Genomic DNA, 21,902 nt, shown 5'->3' on the forward strand with positions numbered 1-21,902 from the left:
GGGATCTCCCCCACCAATCACTAGTTAAGAAAGTGCCCTACAGTCAGATCTTATGGAGGCATTTTCTCAATCGAGGTTTCCTCCTTTCAGATATCTCTAGTTTGTGTCAAGTTGACATAAAACTAGCCACCACACTAAGACTAAATATGGAAATTTACGGACAGATGAAATGCAGAGAGGCCCAGAGAAGAGGCAACTTCCTTAGAACCTTGAATCTCACACAGACTGTGGCATACAAAACCTAATACACAGACTCTGAAGCCAGACTGCCTAGGTTTGAATTTCGGCCTTATTGCAGAAAACATTATCAATCTTTGTCAATCTACCTAAGCTTTGTGAACCTATCTCTGAACAGTAAGAATGACAGTACTCTCTTTGTTATGTTGCACTAAGGATTGAATGAATTAACATAAATAAACTACTTAAATAAGCCCAGTACATTCTATATGTACTTTTTTTTTTTTTTTTGGTTTTTCGAGACAGGGTTTCTCTGTATAGCCCTGGCTGTCCTGGAGCTCACTTTGTAGACCAGGCTGGCCTCGAACTCAGAAATCCGCCTGCCTCTGCCTCCCGAGTGCTGGGATTAAAGGCGTGCGCCACCACGCCCGGCTGTACTTTTAAAAAGAAATAAACTCTATAATGAAAAAAAGTTCATTTAGTAATTATCTATAATCACACAAGGAACAGAGATGTGTTTGGTTGCTAAGAACTAGCAAGTGGTTACCATAGACATGTTAGAACCTTGAGAGCCATTGTTAGAATATTGCCTACCCTTTAAGTGGACATCTGGGCTGGATTAATCTATCCAGAAGGCTTAAAAGCTCAACAAATCTCTCTGAAATTCAACACGGCAAACACTTTTTCAACTAAAACACCAACTTGTTATCAGATAAATAGTTAACCACCTCCAGGTAAGCCAAATACATAAAGACCTTCACTTTACAGGCCCCTACAGGCACAACTTTAATGATTTTGCTCCAGGCTATCCAGTAGAAGCCCTGGACATAATAGCATCAGTGATTTTCTGATAGCTCAGGCCTCTCCCTCATACATGGCCTGTCAGATTCCTGACCCAGTATCACAGACTCTGAAAACAGACTGACTAGGTTTGAATTGCGGTTATTCCACCTACCTCCTGAGCTCTTAAAGGAAGAACTTGTACGGTGCCAATTCGGACAAACTGAGACTAAGATCACAAAGAGAAGCTCTACAAATGGTTAAGATATATGAGTAGAATCCAGATTTTTAAAAATCAAATAAAAGTAGAAAGGACACTAGTGGGTAGTGGGGAAGGCGAGGGGAAGAGATGAGAGGATTGTAGAGGGCGAGTATAATAAAGCCTGTTATTTACGTATATTAAAGTATACTGATGAAACCCATCATTTTGTACAATTAATATACACTAACAAAATGTACTTAAAAAGAAATTGATATGAAGATATTACCAGCCTTGTCTCAAAGGGAGATAGCCACTATGGAATGAAGACATCTAGGCTCTGTCCTTTTAGTCTCTAGGGCTTATTAGCCTCATGAACAAGACTAAAATAAAGTAGCTTTTAATCACAGGTCATATATATGGTTTTTTTTGAGTCTGATGTAACCAGAGGCATTCTCCAGTAAATCTTCAGGAAAGCCAATTTCTCTAAACAGTGACATCTACTCAAAGACAAGCTATGGGCTGTGAGTCTCTGTTTGAAATAATAATGCTTAAAACAGGGAATGACTGGGTGACTGTGCAGAATAAGGTTAAGTCATCCATTAATAACTGGCATACAAACTTCTCAACAAACAGTGACACGTGTAGGAACAAAATGACATCTTTTCTTAATCCCACTGGTTCTTCTAGATACTCCAGGCTCCAACAAAATAAACTACTAGAGAAATGTAAATCAAAATCAGAACAAGATTGCATTCCATGCTTGCTAGAATAGCTACAGACATTAAGATAGCAATAAGCTTTGCTGCACAGGTGGACGAATTAGAACTCTCCAGCATTTGCTGGTGTCATTGTAACCTGTCAGGGCCACCTTGCAAAACAGTAGTAGTTCTTTGAATGCTTCAACACAAGAGCAGTGTATGACACAGAAATTACTCCCAGGGGTAAACACAAAAGAAATGAACACACACCCACACACTTATCAACACACATTTATAGCAGCATTACCTTGAAGACAGTAAGTAGAAACCACCTAACTGTCCATTAGCTGATGAGTAAATGAATAAAATGTGATATACCTACTATTTTTTTAGGTCATAAGAAGGAATGAAATCAGCGGTGGTGGCACGTGCCTTTAATCCCAACAGCAGAGACTCTGTATGTTATGTTCAAGGCTTTTCTGGTCTATGTAGTAAGTTCCAGACCAGCAAGAGCTATGAAGTAAGAGCCTATCTCAAAAAAAAAAAAAAAAAAAAAAAAAAAAAAAAAAAAAAAAAAAAAAGGTTCACAGATGTTACACCATGGAATCTTGAAGCAGCTGCTTAAGTTGTCTTTTACTTAGACCATCATTTTCAAGTCAAAGTGCATATTAAACTTCGAGTCCTCGACAGTGAGGCACCTAGATTGGAGCTTAATATCTATTGATCTACTCTAGGCGATGTCTGAGGTCCCTTACAGCTTTTAGGAACTGGATGAAATCCATGAAAAATGGGTCAATACCACCTGGACCTTTGAAACTGAGGCAATAACAGAACCAAGCCCAATAGCAGAGGTCCTCCAATGGTTTTAAAAACTAATCTGGTTCTTCTCCAGTGCCTCGTCCCACCTTTCCCCAAGACCAAATAAAGATATTCCTAGCAGAAACAAACTATAGCTAAAGGGATAGGGTTCATCTGACTGTGTCCTTGTGGCAGGCTGCTTTAGTAACAAGTCGCTCTATTTTGTAGGAAGCTACATATTAGCACAGAGCCATGACTGGATCTTCTCTATAGCATCTGCATCATTAGGCTGGGTCGAATGTTGCAGTGGAATTCGAACAGCCACAGCCTTTCTGTTTATCGGCATCTGTATAATGCCAAACTGACTTAATTCCCAGTTGATGTGATTTGTCATTAATTTTTGTCCTCTTAGCATTTAAAGACCAAGCTGAATCATGTTCCGACTTTTGACTGCCTGCTGGTCTCGTCAAAAGACCACAGAAGAAAAACAAAGGTAACTTTACAACCACTTTTCTACACCCAATCTGGAATTACTTCCCACATATCTGCCTCAAGTTTCACCAGGGACAAATGATCATTATGCATTTGGGAAGTAATTAAACAGCAAATACAAGATTGGGAACAGAGCTGAGAGATGTGCATTCTGTATATTGAATGTATCAGGGAGGAACAGCATCCTTTGAGGATTTGGGGAGGGGGTGCCACACCACTACTGCATGGGGCTCTTTATGGTATATGAATTTAGACTATTGCAAGCAAAGCTTCAAACACAGAGAAAGAATAGAATTCTTTACCCAAAATCTAAGTGGGGTTGTGGCTTTGACACATTTTTCTTTTCCACTTCCAGGAATGTGACTATCATTGTTATTGGTTTGGACAACTCTGGCAAAAGTCGTCTCATAGAGGCCTTCCAAAGACGTGAGAACAAAGAACAATAGTTTCTGGTGTGGGTCGGGCAGTATTCATTCCATCTTAGGCATACTTCCTGGCCCTCAGTTTCTCTCTTGTAAAGATAAATATCCCAGTCTCCTCATTAGGTGTTAACAAGCTGTTTATACAGCATGTGTCACTTGCTTCTTTTGTAAGATGTTCCAATTGAGAGTCCTCACATGATGTCAATTATGAATGAGCTACAGTATGTAAAACATTGGAGTCAACTTTGAAGGATTGCATGTTTGGAATGCTGTCTAGTTTCTGAGCTCAATGCATGTGTAATTTGGCCTAGATAAGAGACAAGTGTAGAGTAATAAGGAAGTGTAATAACACAAAACTCTGTGAGATATCGGAAGTTAGAGCTTGAGAAATGATGTCAATCCAAGGATAGTACCACATCTCTAGCGTAATGTGCCTCAGCATGTTGGACCTGATTCAACTTGGTTCTTAAATACTAAAGGACAAAAATCAATGACAAATCACATGAATTAAGTCCCTTGACATTTCCAGAAGCAGTTACGTAGCATTGTAGCATTGTAGCAATCTGCTACACTAGTTGGAAAGCCCCAACTACCTTTTAATCAATCAGAGGTCAGAACAGAGTCTACCCCATCATCCATGTTGATTGAATCAGTACAGGAGTGTGGTGCAAGGTTGAGTTTTATATAACCTGCCAATCCTCAGCAAAGTATATGAAACTGTTGCCCTGACATCTGTGCTCATAGTCTCCTGCCTGAAGTTTTGTCAGTCTCCTTGGACAACAGTGGCCTTTTGGCTGATCTGTTTATTTCTACTTGTTCCTCTAATTATTAGAGAGATGCAGAAGTCTAATCATGACATGTCCCTGCTTGGTTTTGCTCTGTGTCTCCCCATTGTTTTTGAAGCAAAATTTACCCACCTTGCATACAAGGTCCAGTGTAGGCCTCTGACTTCTCCCCACCACCCCCAGCTTCGTTTTCCAAGTCCTCACATATAGTATTCTAGTACAACAAAGGAAATGCTTTGCCATTCCTTGGCCACACCACTGGACTTTGTTTCCTGCATTTTAGCCCCCACCCTGTCATCTACTAGCTAAGCCCCTCCTTTCACAGCCTGGCCACAAGGCAGCCTTCCTTTACTCCCTGAGCCGCATCCCTCGCTCAACCTTCTAGCATACACTTAGCCCAAGACCCTTGCACAACTCCAACTCCACCACTAACCTTGGAACCCCATGGGAAGAAGAAATAGATTGTTTCCTCTTTGAGTCCATGCTGTCAATATCGTTCATAATTAGTCTGGAAATGTAAGCCCTTCACCAACCTCCTGAGCCTGTATGTTGCCTTTTCAGAACGTCTCCCTCAGGCCCCAAGAGCACCTCCAAGTGCATTTTAGTGAACACTCCGGCCTAGCATGCTCCCTTAGATGCAGCACACTCGACTCCCTGTGTCTCCCAACTCTGGTAGGCAGAAGTGATGAGCAGTAAACGCTTGCAAGGGAGCCAAAGAACCAGGCAAGACAAGTCAGAAGATTACTAAAAAAAATGGGAATCGTTTACTAGAGCTTTCTTGCCTCAGCCCTGATGGATTCCCATTCAGTCTGGGTGGGGCCTGGGAACCCACAAGGTGAGAACTCCTCAGGCATTTTTTGATAGCCTGCCAGCGGTGTGAAGCTCTTGTCTGAAATTAACCCCAAGCTATTCATCTGAGATGGGTGTCTGTTTTCCATTCTAATTCCTAGAGCATAGTGGATATAGCTTGTTCTGCATAACTTGCCTGGTGCTCAGTGCATAACTTGAGGCTGCCTCATAAATGCATTGGTTTACAGTAGTGACTTCATTGACAGTGACATTCTAATGGGCACTGATGTCACATTCTGAAGAATGTCTAGGGCCATCTCTGTTCATGCAGGTTCACTTAGAGTCTACCTAGTTGCTTCCTCTGTGCTCAAAATTGAATAGCTCACTTTTCTTGTTCCTGCATTGTTTGTTTGTTTTAAGATGAATGCCACAAACATAATTGTCTAGGAAAGAAATTCCAGGCTACAGATAGTAACTTTTATGAACATTTAAAGATACCAGATACAAAATAGTTGATGGCATCATTATGGATGATACCATCCACTGTTTAGCATGGCATGATCATGGGGCAAGAAACCCAAACACGAGCAAAGACACATGCTCTAAATAAGAACATTGAGATCTGTGAGTCTCAAATCTCACTATGTGTTCTAGCCACCTGGATACTTAAAAATATATTTATTTTTTATGTATGTGTGGTTTGCCTAAATGTATCTATGTGAACCATGTGTATGCCATGCAGTGCCCGCAGAGGCCAGAAGAGGGGAATGGATTCCCCCCCCCCTCCCTGGAAGTGAAATTACAGACAGGTTTGAGCTGCCATCGGGGTTCAGGAACCCAGGGCCATCTAGAAGAGCAGCAAGTGCTCTTAACCGCTGAACCATGTCTCTAGGCTCAGTCTGAGTGCTTTAAAAACAAAGTTTGAGGACCACTCCTATGTAATTCAAATCCTAGAGAATGGAGGAGGGCTTGTGTTTGAAAGCCTCAGAGGATAAATTTGGAGAACAATGAGGCATTGATCAAAGTCACCTAGGAAGCCTTCAGACCTCTTAAGCCAGCATCAGGAAGCTCCAATATTTGAGTTAGGTGCTCCTCATTCCCATCAGGTGATGCTGAGACACAACCACACCGAAATTTCATAGTTCTCAGGAGCAGTGATTCCCAAGCTTTGAAGTGCAGAAGACTCACATCAGGACCACGCTAACCATACGTAGCCAGTGTGTTACAAATGGTAGGAGTTAAGAAGCATACCCAGGATATTTCCGAAGCACACTACCCCTAAACCATATTTTATGAAACACTCAGCCAGGGATGTGGAGATGAAGGAGAACTGGAACTTTCTCTCAGGGTGTGAGAAATGAAGAGAAATGAAGATAGATCTAAATGGACAAGGAAATACTTGTTGTGGGATCTAGTGTCATCAGCAACAGACTGAATTATTGAAGAAATTAGTTTTAAGAGAAAAAAAAACATGAGAATGGAGTTATGTTCTGACAGGAAGAAAATAACAAAACTTTCTGAGATGAAAAAAAAAAAAACCCCAAGATTTTTAAAGTATTATTTGGAGTTTTAACTTAATCACTTCTTTTTTTACTTTAATTGTTAATTTTTTGAGGTTGTAAGTACATCATTTTCCTCTCATTTTTCTACCTCCAATCCCGTCCATACAATCCTTTTTGCTCTCTTATAAATTCATTACCTCTTTTTCAATAATTGTTTTATTCACACACACACACACACACACGCACACACATATATATGTATATATATTCTTAGATGCAGTCTATATGCTCATTCTTTGTGTTACTTGTATGTATATTTTCAGTTGTGACTGAAATATATGTGCTTTCTGAAAGCTATTACTAAAAAGATTATTTACTAACATGAAAACTGAAGAAATGTTATGAAACCACATTAAAGTATAGTGGCCATATTATACACACATACAGATATAGGTGTCTATTCATAACTGTATATAAACAAGCTTTTCTAGAAGTCTGAAATCATATTAGTAATTTAGACTAACCATTTATTCTGGTAATCCCATGGAAAATGTCACAGATATATCTAAGACTACAAATAAGAAATTATTGATTCTCTGTCTCTGTCTGTCTGTCTGCCTCTCTGTCTCTGTCTCTCTGTCTGTCTCCCTGTCTGTCTCTGTCTCTCTGTCTCTGTTTCTCTCTCTCTCTCTTGTATTTTTAAAATTCACTTTATATCCCGATCACAGCCTGCCCTCCCTGCTGCTCTCCTTCCAGCCCTGCCCTTACACTGGATATTCCTCCCATTACCCCTCCCCTTTTCTTCAAAGAAGGGGAAACCCCACCATGGGTGCTACCCCACCCTGGACATCCATTTATAGTATGCCTAAACACATCCTCTCCCACTGAGGCCCAACCAGGAAGTCTAGTTAGGGGAAGGGGATCTAATGTCAAGCAACAGAGTCAGAGACACCCCAATTCCAATTGTTAGGGAACCCATATGAAGACCAAGCTGCACATCTGCTACAAATGTGTAGGTGGCCCAAGTCCAGTCCCTGCATACTCTTTGGTTGGTGGTTCAGTCTCTGTGAATCTCCATGGGCCCAGGTTAGTTGACTCTGTTGGTCTTCTTGTGGAGTCCCTATCCCCTCCTGCTCCCTCAATCATGTCTTCCACTCTTCCAACGGCTCCCCAGGCTCTGCCTGTAGGAGTCTGCATATGTTTCCATCTGCTTCTGGATGAAGCCTCTCAGGAGATGGGTCTCTAGTTGGGGCAGTCATTGGTCAGCCACTCCCCTAGTCTCTGCTCCATCTTTATACCTGTGAATTTTCTAAGCAGGACAAATTTTGAGTTGAAGGTTTTGTGGGTGGGTTGATGTTCCCCTCCCTCCACTGGGAGTCCTATCTGACTATTATGAATAAAGCTGCTATGAACATAGTTGAGCAAGTGGTATAGTGGGGCATCTTTTAGGTATATGCCCAGGGTCTTGGGGGGAAGAACTATTCCCAATTTTATGAGAAACTGACACAATGATTTCCAAAGTGGTTGTACAAGTTTGCACTTCCACCTGCAAAGGATGAGTGTTTCCTTGCACCACATTCTTGCCAGCATGTGCCATTCTGACTGGTATAAGGTGGAATCTCAGAGTCAATTTGATTTCTATTTCCCTGATGACTAAGGACTTTGAACATTTTTTTAAAGTGCTTCTCAGGTGTTGTGTCCGGCCAGCAGACCACAACCTGGGTTCTAGCCTGTAAAGGCATTTTGGAAACCTGGAAGAGAAGAGGGGCTAGGTGGCGAGAGAAAGGAATGTAGCCAAGACAGTTACTCTGATCAAGGCTCAAATTTTATTGTTGCGACACTAGTTATGAAGGAAGGGGGAGGGGACCCGATTCCCGCCGAATAATCTCTGGTCCAGTAGAAAGGTGTGTGGCTCCGCAGGTTCTAGCAGTGGGCGTGGCAGAACGAATGAGCAGGAAGCTCCACCCCTGAGCAAGCAGGTTTCAGGCTGGGGGAGGGGAGACTACATCTCCTCCCTTTTATTAACAAAATTAAAAAAAAAGAAAAAGCTGGCCTGAGGGGGGGAAAATTATTTATGCTCAATAGTTCTGCCTGGAATCTAGGGCTAAAGAAAAAACCTGCTTTCGTGGGATTCCTTAACTTTTCTTATGGTAAACTGTATCTGGCTAATACTGTCTGTCCTTTCTTATCTTAGTAAACAACTAACTGAGAGTTGTAGGCTCTGACTTTATAATGCTAATTAGTACTTGGTAGGTAACTTTCTAGTTGAATTTTAAGTAGGGCGTTGGAACTCTGGCTAAGTTTGACTGAACAAATGTGAAATACACTATAATAAGAATAACACTAAGTTGATATTCCTCCGCATTTTTGGATAATAGGTGGGAAACAGGGAGAAGGGGTTCGGCCGGCTCTGTAGTACAAAGCCAATTGGCTTTTTTATTTTGGGGTGGGAGGCAGTGAAGACAGTACGGTCTCCAATCTCTCTCCCCCCTATTAATTAAGTTAAAATAAGGCAACGCTATTTGAGATTCCTCTGTTGAGAATTCTGTTTAGCCCTCTAACCCATATTTTTTAAAGATTTATTTATTTTATATATGTGAGTACATTGTAGCTGTCTTCAGGCACACCAGAAGAGGGTATCAGATCCCATTACAGACGGTTGTGAGCCACCATGTGGTTGCTGGGAATTGAACTCAGGACCTCTGGAAGAGCAGTCAATGCTCTTAACAATTAAGCCACCTCTCCAGCCCTCTCTACCCAAGTTTAATTTGATTTCTTGGTTTGCTGATATGTAATTTCTTGAGTTCTTTATTAGTTCTCTGTCAGGTATAGGGTTGATGAAGATCTTTTCCTATTCTGTAGACTCCCATTTTGTCCTACTGGTAGTGTCCTTAGCCTCGCAAAAGCTTTTCAGTTTCATGAGGTCTCATTTATTAATTGTTGATCTTAGTGCCTGAGCTATTGGTGTTCTGTTCAGAAATTTGTCTCCTATTCCAATGAGTTCAAGGAAGTTCTGCATTTTCTCTTCTATTAGGTTTAGTATGCCCAGTTTTATGTTGAGGTCTTTGATCCACTTGGATTTGAGTATTGTGCAGGGTGATAGATATGTGTCTATTTGCATTCTTCTACATGCAGACATCCAGTTAGACCAGCACCAGTTGTTCAAGATGCTTTCATTTTCCATTGTATGGTTTTGGCTTGTCAAATATCAAGTGTCTATGAGTGTGTCAGTTTATTTCTGGGTCTTCAATTCTACTCCATTTATCAATCTCTCTGTTTTTATGCCAATACCATACAACTTTTATTACTATTGCCCAAGTACAGCTTGAAAGTAGGGATGGTTTGAAGGCCTCAGAAGTTCTTTTATTGTATAGGATTGTTTGACCTCTCCTGTTTTGTATGTTTGTTTGTTTTTCTGTATGAAGCTGACAATTTCTCTGTCAAGGTCTGTAAGAATTGAGTTAGAATTTTGATGAGGATTGCATTGAATTTCTATACTGCTTTTGGTAAGATGGCTATTTTCACTATGTTAATCCTACCGATCCATGAGCAAGGGAGATCTTTCCAACTTCTGATATCTTCCTCAGTCTCTTTCTCCAGGGATTTGAAGTTCTTGTCCTACAGGTCTTTCACTTCCTTGGTTAGATTTACAGCAAGGCATTTTATATTTCATTTTGCTATTGTAAAGGATGTTGTTTCCCTAATTGATTCTTTATGCTATTCTCTTTGTTTCTAATTTATTGATTTCAGCCCTGAGTTTGATTATTTCCTGCCATCAACTCCTCTTGGATATGTTTTCTTCTTTTCTAAAGCTTTCAGGTATATATTTAAACACCTAGTATGAAAACTCTCTAATTTCTTGAAGAAGATACTTAGTGCTATGAACTTTTCTCTTAGCATTGCATTCATTGTTTGTCATAAGTTTGGGTATGTTGTTTGTTTGGGTAAGTTTGTTTTCATTGAACTCTAGAAAATCTTTTCTTTATTTCTTTATTTCATCCCTGACCCAGTGATCACTGAGTAGGGAGTTATTCGGTTTCTATAAATTTGTAGCCTTTTTCTTGTTTCTATTGTTGTTAATGTCCAGCTTTAGTCCATGGTGGTCTGATAAGATACAAGGAGTTATTTCAATTTTCTTGTATCTATTGAGGCTTGCCTTATGACTGACTATATGGTCAATTTGGGAGAAAGCTATGTGAGGTGCTGAAAAGAACATATATACTTTTTGGGTTTGGGTGAAAGACTCTTTAGATATATCTGTTAGGTCCATTTGATTCATATCCTCTGTTATTTTCATTATTTCTCCATTTAGTTCCTGTTTTTTTTATGTTCTCATACATTTTGTAAATAGAGCCATTTAATAGCATCCACATCTAAAAAAGCAAATCTTTTTATCTGACTTGATCCATTTGTGGAAATATCAATGGATGAAACCAAAAGTAACTTAAATAACCACTAACTTTCAACTTTTTAAAATATTTTTTAAATTTTCAAATCAATTAAATATATATATATAAAATATCTTTTATATATATACATTTCAAATGTTATCCCCTTTCCTGGTTTCTCCTCCAAAAGCCTCCTATCTCCTTCCCCTCCCCCTGCTCATCAGCCCACCCACTCCCACTTCCTGGCCCTGGCATTCCCCTACACTAGGGCATAGAGCCTTAACAGGACCAAGGGTCTCTCCTCCCATTGATGACCAACAAGGCCATCCTCTGCTACATATGCAGCTGGAGCCATGAGTCCCACCATGTGTACTCTTTGGCTGATGGTTTAGTCCCTGGGAGCTCTGGGGGTACTGGTCATTTCACATTGTTGTTCCTCCTATGGGGTTGCAAACCACTTCAGCTCCTTGGGTACTTTTTCTAGCTCCTCCATTGGGGTCCCTGTGCTCAGTCCAATGGTTGGCCGTGATCACCCATCTGTCTTTGTCAGACACTGGTAGAGCCTCTCAGGAGACAGCCATAACAGGCTTCTTTCAGCAAGCACTTGTTGGCATCCACAATAGTGTCTGGTTTTGGTGACTGTATATGGGATGGATCCCCAGGTGGGACAGTCTATGGATGGTTATACCCTCAGTCTCTGCTCTATACTTTGTCTCCATAATCCCTTCTATGGGTAATTTGTTCCCCCCTCTAAGAGGGACTGAAGTATCCACACTTTGGTCTTCCTTCTTGAGTTTCATGTGTTTTGCAAATTGTATCTTGGGTATTCTAAGTTTCTGGGCTAATATCCACTTATGAGTGAGTGCATATCATGTGTGTCCTTTTGTGATTGGGTTACCTCACTCAGGATAATATCCTCCATTTGCCTAAGATTTTCATAAATTCATTGTTTTTAATTGCTGAGTAGTACTCCATTGTTTAAATGTACCACATTTTCTGTATCCATTCCTCTGTAGAGGGACATCTGGGTTCTTTCCAGCTTCTGGCTATTATAAATAAGGCTGCTATGAACATAGTGGAGCATGTGTTCTTATTACAAGTTGGAACATCTTCTGGGTATATGCTTAGGAGAGATATTGCTCAATCTTCCGGTAGTACTATGTCCAATTTTCTGAGGAACTGCCAAACTGATTTCCAGAGTGGCTGTACCAGCTTGTGATCCCACCAGCAATGGAGGAGTGTTCTTCTTTCTCCACATTCTCACCAGAGGTTAGAGTGGGGCATTGAAGTCTCTCACTATTAATGTGTGGGGTTTGATGTGTGCTTTAAGCTTCAGTAATGCTTCTTTTTATGAATGTGTGTGTCCTTGCATTTGAGGCATATATGTTCAGAACTGAGATGTCATCTTGGTAGATTTTTTTTCCTTTGATGAGTATGAAGTGTTCCTCCCCATCTCTTTTAATTAATCTTGGCTGAAAATCAATTGTATTAGGTTTTAGAATGGCTACTCCAGTTTGTTTCTTGGGTCTACCTGCTTGGAAAACTCTTTTCCAGCCCTTTTCTCTGAGGTCTATCTTTGTTACTGAGGTATGTTTCTCACATGCAGCAGAATGATGGATCCTATGTTCGAATTTAATTTGTTAGCCTGTGATTGAGAAATATTATGACCAGGTGGTGGTGGTGGTGGTGGTTGTGGTTGTGGTGGTGGTGTGTATGTGCTTCCCTCATTTTGTTTTTGCTGGTGTGGAATTATTTATTCCCATGAGTTTTCTTGTATGTAGTTAACCACCTTGGGTTGGAGTTTTCCTTCAAGGATTTTTCTGTAGGGCTAGATTTGTGAGTCGATATTGTTTAAATGTGTTTTTTTTTTCTTGGAATATCTTGGTTTTTTCCATCTATGGTGATTGAGAGTTTTGTTGGGTATAGGAGTCTAGGTTGGTATCTGTGTTTCCCTAGAGGCTGTAAGACATCTGTCCAAGCCCTTCTAGCTTTAGAGTCTCTGTTGAGAAGTTGGATGTAATTCTGATAGGTCTTTGTGTGTTACCTGGCCTTTTCCCCTTACCCCTTTTAATATTCTTTCTTTGTTCTGCACATTTAGTGGTTTGATTATTATGTGGTGGGAAGATTTTCTTTTCTGGTCCAATTTAATTGGTGTTTTGTAAAATTCTTGTATGTTTATAGGCATCTTTTTCTTTAGGTTTGGGAATTTTTCTTCTATGATTTTGTTGAAAATATTTTCTGGGCCTTGGAGCTGGGACTCTTCACATTTTTCTTTGAGGGATATATTCATTTCTTCTTTAAAGGTGTCTATCATCTTTATAAGGTTGGATTTAAGGTTGTGTTAGGCTATCCAGGGCTTGCTGTAGCTTTGCTCTAAAGGTACCATGTTTGCCCTGGCTCTTGTTATTTGTGTTCTTAGCCTGGTCTTTAGTCATCTGGTTGTTCCTGGATGTTCCTGGTGTATCAGGTATTGAGAAGGCAGGCCTAATCTGGATGTTACCTGTGCTGCAGGCCTCCAGTGGGCAGTCTTAGACTGGATGTTCTTGGTGTAGCAGGCCTGAATATTCCTTGTGTGGTGGACCTGGTGAGAGCCAGCAGAGTGGTGGCCAGAAAATGGAGCTCAGGGGACAGCACACAGATAGCTCTGAAATTTCTGAGTCTATTCTGAGTACTGCTAGTGTCAAAAATCTATGAAATTATTAACTACTATTATGAGCAGAAACTTAGACCATAACCATCAGTTCAACAAACTGGAAGACATATAGGGACTGTTATTTTGATATGCGTTTCTATTATGTGCTGAATTAGATATCTAGTTCCTTACAGAATATTATGTCCTGGACAAAGCTTTTACATGGAAAATGTGTCTGCATCTGACATGGATTTTTTGGAAGGGGCACTTCGTGTCCTCAATCATAGTAGTAGACATTGGAAGCACTTACTGAACCCCTACTGTAAGGTCATGGACAAGCACAAAAATAGGTCAATGACTCCTTCAACAGTGTGCTGAGAGAGAGAGAGAGAGTAGTAAGAGGCAGGCAGGTCAGAGAAGGCGTCCTGAAGAATGTGCTGGTTGGGCCTTGAAGAAACAGTAAAAGAGAAAAAACTAGCACTTAGTCATCAAATATTTATCAAGTGCTTGTGTGCCAGCATCTGTGCTCAGCTTCATGAATATAATGCATAGAATTAAGGTTTTACCTCCCTGTTACAGCTTGTAACTCAGTTAATTAAGCAATACAATTTATGGCTTTAATATGTGTTATAGTAATGGTAAACACAGGGTGGGTAACACTTTATACAGACCAAGGATGGTGTGAGGGAATTTTTTCTACAATAAACAAGGTCTAAATTGATATTTTGTCAAAAAAAAAAGGTATGGACCAAGCAAGCACAGAACATTAGAGAGAATGGCAGTTTGTGAAAAGCTCAAGAAAAGATAGTCTATAACATGTATGTAGGCTGGGGCATCTCCAATAGAAACCAGGTCCACTGTGGCTACCATTCAATCTACTCACAGAAGGCATAAAGCCAGGAAGGGTAGCACAGGAAAAGTAGTGAGTTAGAAAGAAGCAGTTTGTTAGGCATGGTGGTAGATTCCTTCAATTCCAGCAAGCAGGAGGCAGAGGCAGGTAGATCTCTCTGAGTTCCAGGACAGCTTTGTCTACAGAGTGAATTCCAGAGCAGCCAGGACTACACAGTGAGTGAGACCGTGTCTAACACACACACACACACACACACACACACACACACACACACACACACAGAGAAACAGATTAACGCATCCATGAATGTAAGCCGGCTGGCAGGCTGCTTTAATAGGATTTCTAAGAGCCGGTTCTGCAAAAGGACAAACAAATTTACCTAACTACATCTTGCTATGCTGTGCTCATTTCTCCTCTCTGTTCATTTGTAGTAATTCCTAGCAAGATGCACAAAGAAATGAGACCAACACAAACAACGCTTCTACTAGATGATTACCAAGTATCTATCTATGACCTAACTGGAGACGTAAAAGGCCGTGAGAAATGGTCAAGTTACTATGCTCAGGCCCATGGGCTTATTTTCGTGGTGGATTCTAGTGACATAGCACGCATCCAGGAAGTGAAGATCATCTTAACTCGCATAATGTTTGACAAAAGGGTCTCAGGGAAACCCATCTTAATGTAAGTTTCTGCCTTTGGGGCCTGCTTTCCCTTAACCAATTTGTGCCGTGGAAAAGGTATAGAGATGAAGGGCATTTTTTCTTTTTGTCAGAAGGTTCTAGACCTCTTTAGGCTCAATGACGTAAAAAGACTCAGTTCACTGGTGACTGTTTTCAAGAGCCACTTTCTTCCATGCGGTGCATGTGGGACGTGATACCTAGTTGGAGAAATAAATTCTGGATCTTTAGGTTTTTAGAAATAATATCTAGATCGCCCATCCCCAACCCTGGACTCTTCCTGAAGCCTCTAACTGAACTTGCTTGGGTTTGAGTCTCCGATCCTGAAATTTGATGGCAGAGAGCGAACGCTCTTTTGTACGTTCAGTTCCAATGCATTCCTCCCCCCACGCCTGCCCAGTTGGTCGCTCAAGCCTATGTAACTGGTACTCATTTTGGGAGCGAGGATGATTCCAGTAGCCTGTCACTCCTCCCCTCTTCCAACTTCCCTTTTTGCCATGCCTCATTTCTCATAAGCAACTGTAACTAGAATATGAAAAGAGCTTCAGAAATGTAAAAACTCTGTCTGTTTCTATCCCAGTTGGTGGTTGTAATTAAAGTATGACTTATGATATAAAGGAAGTGGGAAATGACCCCTGGGAATTATCTGGTATTCAAATGATTTGATTTTTAATTCCATTGAAAGTTGGCTAGGAAACTGTCTAGCTCATCTCACTGGGTAAGCTCAGTTCCTGGACCCACGGCAGTTAGTGCTCCCCTGCAGTTAGTGCTCCCCTGCAGTTAGTGCTCCCCTGCAGTTAGTGCTCCCCTGCTCCACTTGTTCTTTGGTTGTGGTGCTTGCTTGTTGTTTATTTATTTATTGTTTGCTTGTTTGAGACTAGGTCTCACAATGTAGACCAGGCTGCCTTGTAACTCACAGAGATTCACCTGCCCCCCAAGTTCTGGCGCTTACAACATGTACCACCATGCTAGGCCTTTCCCTTCCCGTTGACTTTACCTTGGCTTCACTCTTCTTCTCTTTATGCCCTGCTCTAGCCTGGCAAACAAACAAGACAAGAAGAACGCTCTTTTGCCTTGTGATATCATTGAATATCTACTTCTGGAAAGGCTCGTGAATGAGACGAGATCCATGTGCCGCGTGGTGAGTGGCAGCATCTCCTTTCCTTCCCTCTAGGTCCTGGATTATATAACCCGGGGCCCTGTCTGTCAGCTTGCGATCAAAGTTCCTCTCCACAACAGGCAACATCTGCAGTGATTATTTCTAACTTGAGAATGGCAACAAATATTATTCTCTGCCTTCAAAGCAGTTCCGTAAGATTCTAACAGCCCCATCTTATGCATGAGCAAGCTGAACAGCCGGAGGGAGGAGCTCAGGAAACTGCGTGAGGTCGCCCAGTGAAGGCCCTGGAGCCATTTTATTAGAGGGCCTCAGCTTTTATGCTCTTCATCAGCTCTCTCACATGTGAATGCTAAGTGTCTCCTTGAAGTCAAGAACACACTTAGACACGGCACAACTACCTCTGCTATTTTAATAGCAGTGATCAGGCCTTTAGACATCAAAGGTCCAGGGATCCAGATCTGAGGCCTTCTTTTCTATTTCTTATAGGAGCCATGTTCAACCATAAAACGCATTCCAAAGAGGCAGCAAAAGCCAATAGTTGTAGGGCTGCGATGGCTACTAGCTGCCATTGGGGATCAATACAGTGAGCTGTATACTCGACAACAAATACCCAATATGAGCATCTCAACCTCCAAGAACATCAGAGGCTGTGGAGAAAGATGCTTATCAGACAGGTACTGAGCTTATTTCATTAGTTTTACTGATAAGAATCGAAGTGGGAATCAGATGTTCAGTTCAAAAGGATGGGTGGATACTTGGGGGCTCAATGTCTGATTGGTCTACGCAGCAAGACAAAGACATTTAAGGCTTCCAGGTTACACTAAGAACCCCTGATTTTGTTTTGTAGTTTTAAGATCTAATTTTCAGCCGGGTGGTGGTGGCGCACGCCTTTAATCCCAGCACTTGGGAGGCAGAGGCAGGCAGATTTCTGAGTTTGAGGCCAGCCTGGTCTACAAAGTGAGTTCCAGGACAGCCAGGGCTATAAAGAGAAACCCTGTCTCAAAAAACAAAACAAAACAAAACAGAACAGAACAGAACAGAACAGAACAGAACAGAACAGAACAGAACAGAACAGAACAGAACAGAACAAAACAGATAATAAAAAAAAAGAAGTGGGAATCAGTCTTCAACATGATCCACAAGTTCTGAGAGGTTTGTACCTCTTGCAGCAAGTCTTTCTGAATCTGATGACCCAAGTGGGGCCATAGCAGTGCCCACCAACATTGCAAGGACAACTAGTCCTGGTACATCAGTAGTCACTTTAGTGGGATGAATGGCATGTAGGTTTCTATTCCCTGAGTTGCCATGTGTAAGACAGGAGGAACAGGGGCCCCTTAAGCAGTCTGTACAGGTTAATTAGGGTTTTATTACTATGAAGGGATGCCATGGCCAAGGCAACTCTTATAAAGCCAAACATTTTAAAATTAATTATTTAATTCAATTTTATAGCCCAATCCCTGTCCCACCTCAAAAAGTCCCTCCCCTATCCCCCTTCCCTTCTCCTCTGAGACCGTGACTCCCTCCCCTAAATTTCCACCCAGGCACATCAAGTCTCTGCAGGATTAGGCATATCCTGTCGAGGCTGGCTAATAATTTCAGGGGTTTAGTCCATTATCATCATGGCAGGAAGCATGGAAGCATGCAGGCAGTCATGCTGCTGGAGGAGCCTAAAATTCTACTCCTAGATTCAAAGGCAGTCAGGAAAAGACTGGCTTCTGCAGGTTGCCAGCAAGATGGTCTCTTCTGCACTTGGTGGAGTTTGAGCATTGGATGACCCCTCAAAACCCACCCCCACCACTGTGACACATATCCTCCAATGAGGCTACACCTACTCCAACAAGGCTATAGTTCCTAATAGTGCCACTCTCTGGACCAAGAATTCAAACACATGTGTCTAGAAGGGCCATACCTATTCAAACAACTACACAGCCTATTGACTATATTCTAAAGATGAATATTACGCAGCTGCTACAAATTCCCAGCCTCCAGTTCTCTGATCTGCCTAGTCATGGCATAATAGGAAAGGACAGAAATGTTAAAAATAAATAAATAAAAGAGAAGGTGATGAGGGTTCTGAGGAATCAAAGGCCTAGATGTCTTCTTGCTATTTTGTTCCTTTCCCTGACCAAAGCCATATGGAAATGGATAGGGTAGTAGCTGCATTGGACAAAGAAGCTTGAAGGCTAGGGATACAGCTCAGAGCACTTGCCTCATGCATGAAAGGCCCTGAATTCATTCCCCAGTACCAAAACAAGAAGAAAAAAGAATATTGAAATATTTCTGTTTCCACTACTGATGTTTTTCCCTCTCAAATGGTTGTAGCTTACCTAACAGAGTCAGACACAGCAACAGACAGCATTTTGATAAAAGACAACACATGGAGCATAGACAGCATGTGGAGCAAAGGCATTTTGAGAAAAGACAGCATTTTGAGGCAAGACAGCGCTTAATACAACGTTCTCTGGATGCTAGGCCCCTAAAGCCAATTCTACAGGTAAATGGCTTTTCAAACACCATTGCCCATGGGCAGTAGTAATTGAACTCTTGAGAATTAATTGACAAGTTCCCTCTTTCTTCCTGGTATACAGAAAGATGGTTTTCGAATAAGGCCCAAAAAGAATATGTCAGTAACATTTGCTCTAGATGTCATCATGGAGGAAGGTGAATGTTCTCGGAAGATTGGAGCTCCAACCATCAGTAAGCCTTGCAGTAGTCAGTGTTATGATACAAAGACTCCAGACCCATCTGTTGATGTCAGTCTTTTCAAAGGTAATACTGAATCATCAATTACAGAAAAACAAAGTTACATAGACCTTCCTTTATATTTTCTACAATAGCATTCCTATTTTGAGAAGTAACTCATTTCTCACACTATGGTCTGTTGTTGAGAGAAGTATGAAGACAAAGTTGGAGACCATCTTCTGACAGGCCAGCAAGGATGCTCTAGCGTTAGTTGATACAAGATCTTTCGATGGCTATAGTAACTTAAAGGTTATGCTTGCCAATGGTGGAAGTACATATTGGTATAACCTTTAGGGAGTGTATGTTTCCTGTCTCTCTTCTTCCCCTCCTTTTCTCAATATTATTAAGAACTTTTAAAAATGGAGCTATAGAGAGGGTTCAGTGACTAAGAGCACTTGCTCATGGAGAAGACTCAGGTTCTGGTTTTGGCAACCATTTGATAGCTCACAATCACCCATAACTCCAGTCCCATGGGATCCTAGGCCCTCTTCTTACTTCACAAGTATGAATGTGGTACACACACACACACACTAGAAAGATTCACACAAATTAAAAAAAAAAACCTAAAACGGAAGCCATCTAAACTACTAGGTTTCATTTCTTAGCTGTCTACAAAGATAAATACAGAGATACACAAAAAAATTATAATAAAGGGGAGTGGGGGGAATGGAGGACTTTTGGGATAGCATTGGAAATGTAAATGAAGAAAATACCTAATAAAAATAATAATAATAAAGAATATTCAAATTATAATATTCAGGAGAAAGAGCTAAATTTTGTTAAACAATGTAAATGTCCAATGACAAGGATAGGCAAATAAATCATGATGCATCCCCGCTATGGAGACAATAACATTGCTGATGATAAGGAACTAGGGAAATGACTCAGTGCTTAGCATGTTTTCTATGCCAGCAAGAAACCCAAGTTTGGATATGGATACTGTGCATCCACATAAAAGCTGGGTTTGTTGCTTTATACCTGTAACCTTAGCACTGGGGCAAGGACGGTAGAGAAAGGAACATCTGAGCTCCTTAGGCTACCAATCAGTAGCCAATCAGTGAGGGACCCTGTCTCAAAACGCAAACAAACAGAAACCAACCAACCAACCAACCAAAAAACAAAAACTTAAAGTCAACCCCTAGCCTCCTCATACACATAAACACAAATACCCACACATACACCACACACACACACACACACACACACACACACACACACACACAGTTAAATGCTAAGGATGATTTTCATTTACTGACATGGAAGGTCTTCCATCACTTGAAATATTCAATTGACTGTCAACAGTCAGTAATCACATCACCTTTGGCTGAGTTCTTATACATACAGTGAGGGACATACACGAGGCCAAAGCCACTAATGAGAAAGTGGGCACAGCTCTTGGGGTAAGGGGTGAGGATGAAAGTTTGAGTAGAAGGAATCTGGGAGAAAATAAAGTATGATTTTTCTAGATGTCAGCTACTGCCCCTAAATCTTTATCCAAAATCAAAACTCATTTTCATTTCTATAACCTTAGCTCATAAGCCCAAAAAGAGAATAGAAACCTGGGACACTGAAGAAATGTTCTTGGAAGACCCTCGTGAAGAAACCTTCCATTCCTGTGGTTAGTACTAGTCAAGGAGTGTACTTGGTTGGAATGGAGGGTGAGTGTCCCAGAGGGCCCTTGGAAACTGGCCAGCACCCCCTACTCCCAAGTAGCCTGGGAAAGAATCGAAACCTGGCATTGGCTTCACTTGTAAAATGGGTTGTTTTCTTTCTCTGATTAGACTAAGCAGACGACTAAAAGGGTAAACCGAGGAACAGCAAAATCTTCATCCCCTCTACCACCTTATGGTAACTGGGCACATCTCCAGAAGCAGCAGAAACACCCAGTCTTTGTTTCTCACTGGATAACACCTCTACAGCCCACATACAAGTTCACGCACACTAACATCACATCCTTGAGAACCACTGTTTCTGCAACACCAGTGTGGTAGCCAGCAAGTTCATCCATACTCATCAAGAGCCCCGGGAAGTCATGGACTTTCCACCTGAACGAAGAAGAGCAAAAGACTTCCCATTTGTACTGAGATGCTCCTGACAAAGCTTACGGATAGACTGTCACACGCAACTGCAACTGAGCCTTAGACCAACAGGGTTACTTTAGAATCACACGTTTCTCTTTAAGGTTCTCAGGTATAAAGGGACTGGCAAAATAAATAAGAATGATGCTCTACTCGGTCATTTTCTTTTTATTTTGGTTGGTTGGTTGGTTTGGTTTGGTTTGGTTTGGTTTGGTTTGTTTGTCACACCTCCAAAACTAGGTCTGTTTTAAATACCTGTCTGGGAAACCACATTACTTCACTAGTCTTTCAGGAACAGCAACGGCTGCCTCTTAACATATGTGTGCACCCCTACTCCATTGCCCGGGTGCTGTTCCTGGGATCATGGTGGTCCCTTCCATTGATGGTTATTTCATCTTCATCATGGGCTCCATTTATCGAGCACTTTCTGGATACCAAACACAGTGCTAACCCTTTCCCATCATCCCCACATAAGGATACTGTAAAAAGCAGAGCAAGGAATGGACTCCAAACATGCATAGCTCGAGCTACTTCGGACCAAAAAGATCCATGTGTGCCTTTCTTTAAATCCCTCTAGAAAGAGAAAACTATAGCCAGGAAATAAGTGCATTCCTGTCTGTGTGAGAATTCAGTTAACCAGAAGTCTGTCAACAGTGCCAGCAGGCAGAGTTGATTGAGCACTTCCAGTTTGTCAGATGCTGGGCTAACTCCTTTACATATACTATTGCCTTTCATCTTCAGAAGCGTGTGATGTCCCTTCTATTATCACC

At 41.3% G+C, this 21,902-nt stretch overlaps 1 protein-coding gene across 1 annotated transcript; it reads left to right on the forward strand.

Annotated features, from left to right (window-relative positions):
* The first annotated feature begins 754 nt into the window (after nt 1-754).
* Arl13a (ADP-ribosylation factor-like 13A) lies at nt 755-21,284 on the forward strand. The gene is made up of 10 exons (NM_028947.1): nt 755-911; nt 3,068-3,148; nt 3,503-3,573; nt 14,947-15,196; nt 16,228-16,333; nt 16,799-16,986; nt 18,635-18,806; nt 18,901-19,081; nt 20,586-20,672; nt 20,836-21,284. Exons 2-10 carry the CDS (start codon nt 3,090-3,092, stop codon nt 20,838-20,840), a joined length of 1,119 nt encoding a protein of 372 aa, NP_083223.1. The 5' UTR covers nt 755-911; nt 3,068-3,089; the 3' UTR covers nt 20,841-21,284.
* Nucleotides 21,285-21,902: the final 618 nt, after the last annotated feature.

This window comes from Mus musculus, chromosome X (assembly GCF_000001635.26).
Source record: "Mus musculus strain C57BL/6J chromosome X, GRCm38.p6 C57BL/6J".
In the NCBI taxonomy this organism is placed as follows: domain Eukaryota; kingdom Metazoa; phylum Chordata; class Mammalia; order Rodentia; family Muridae; genus Mus; species Mus musculus.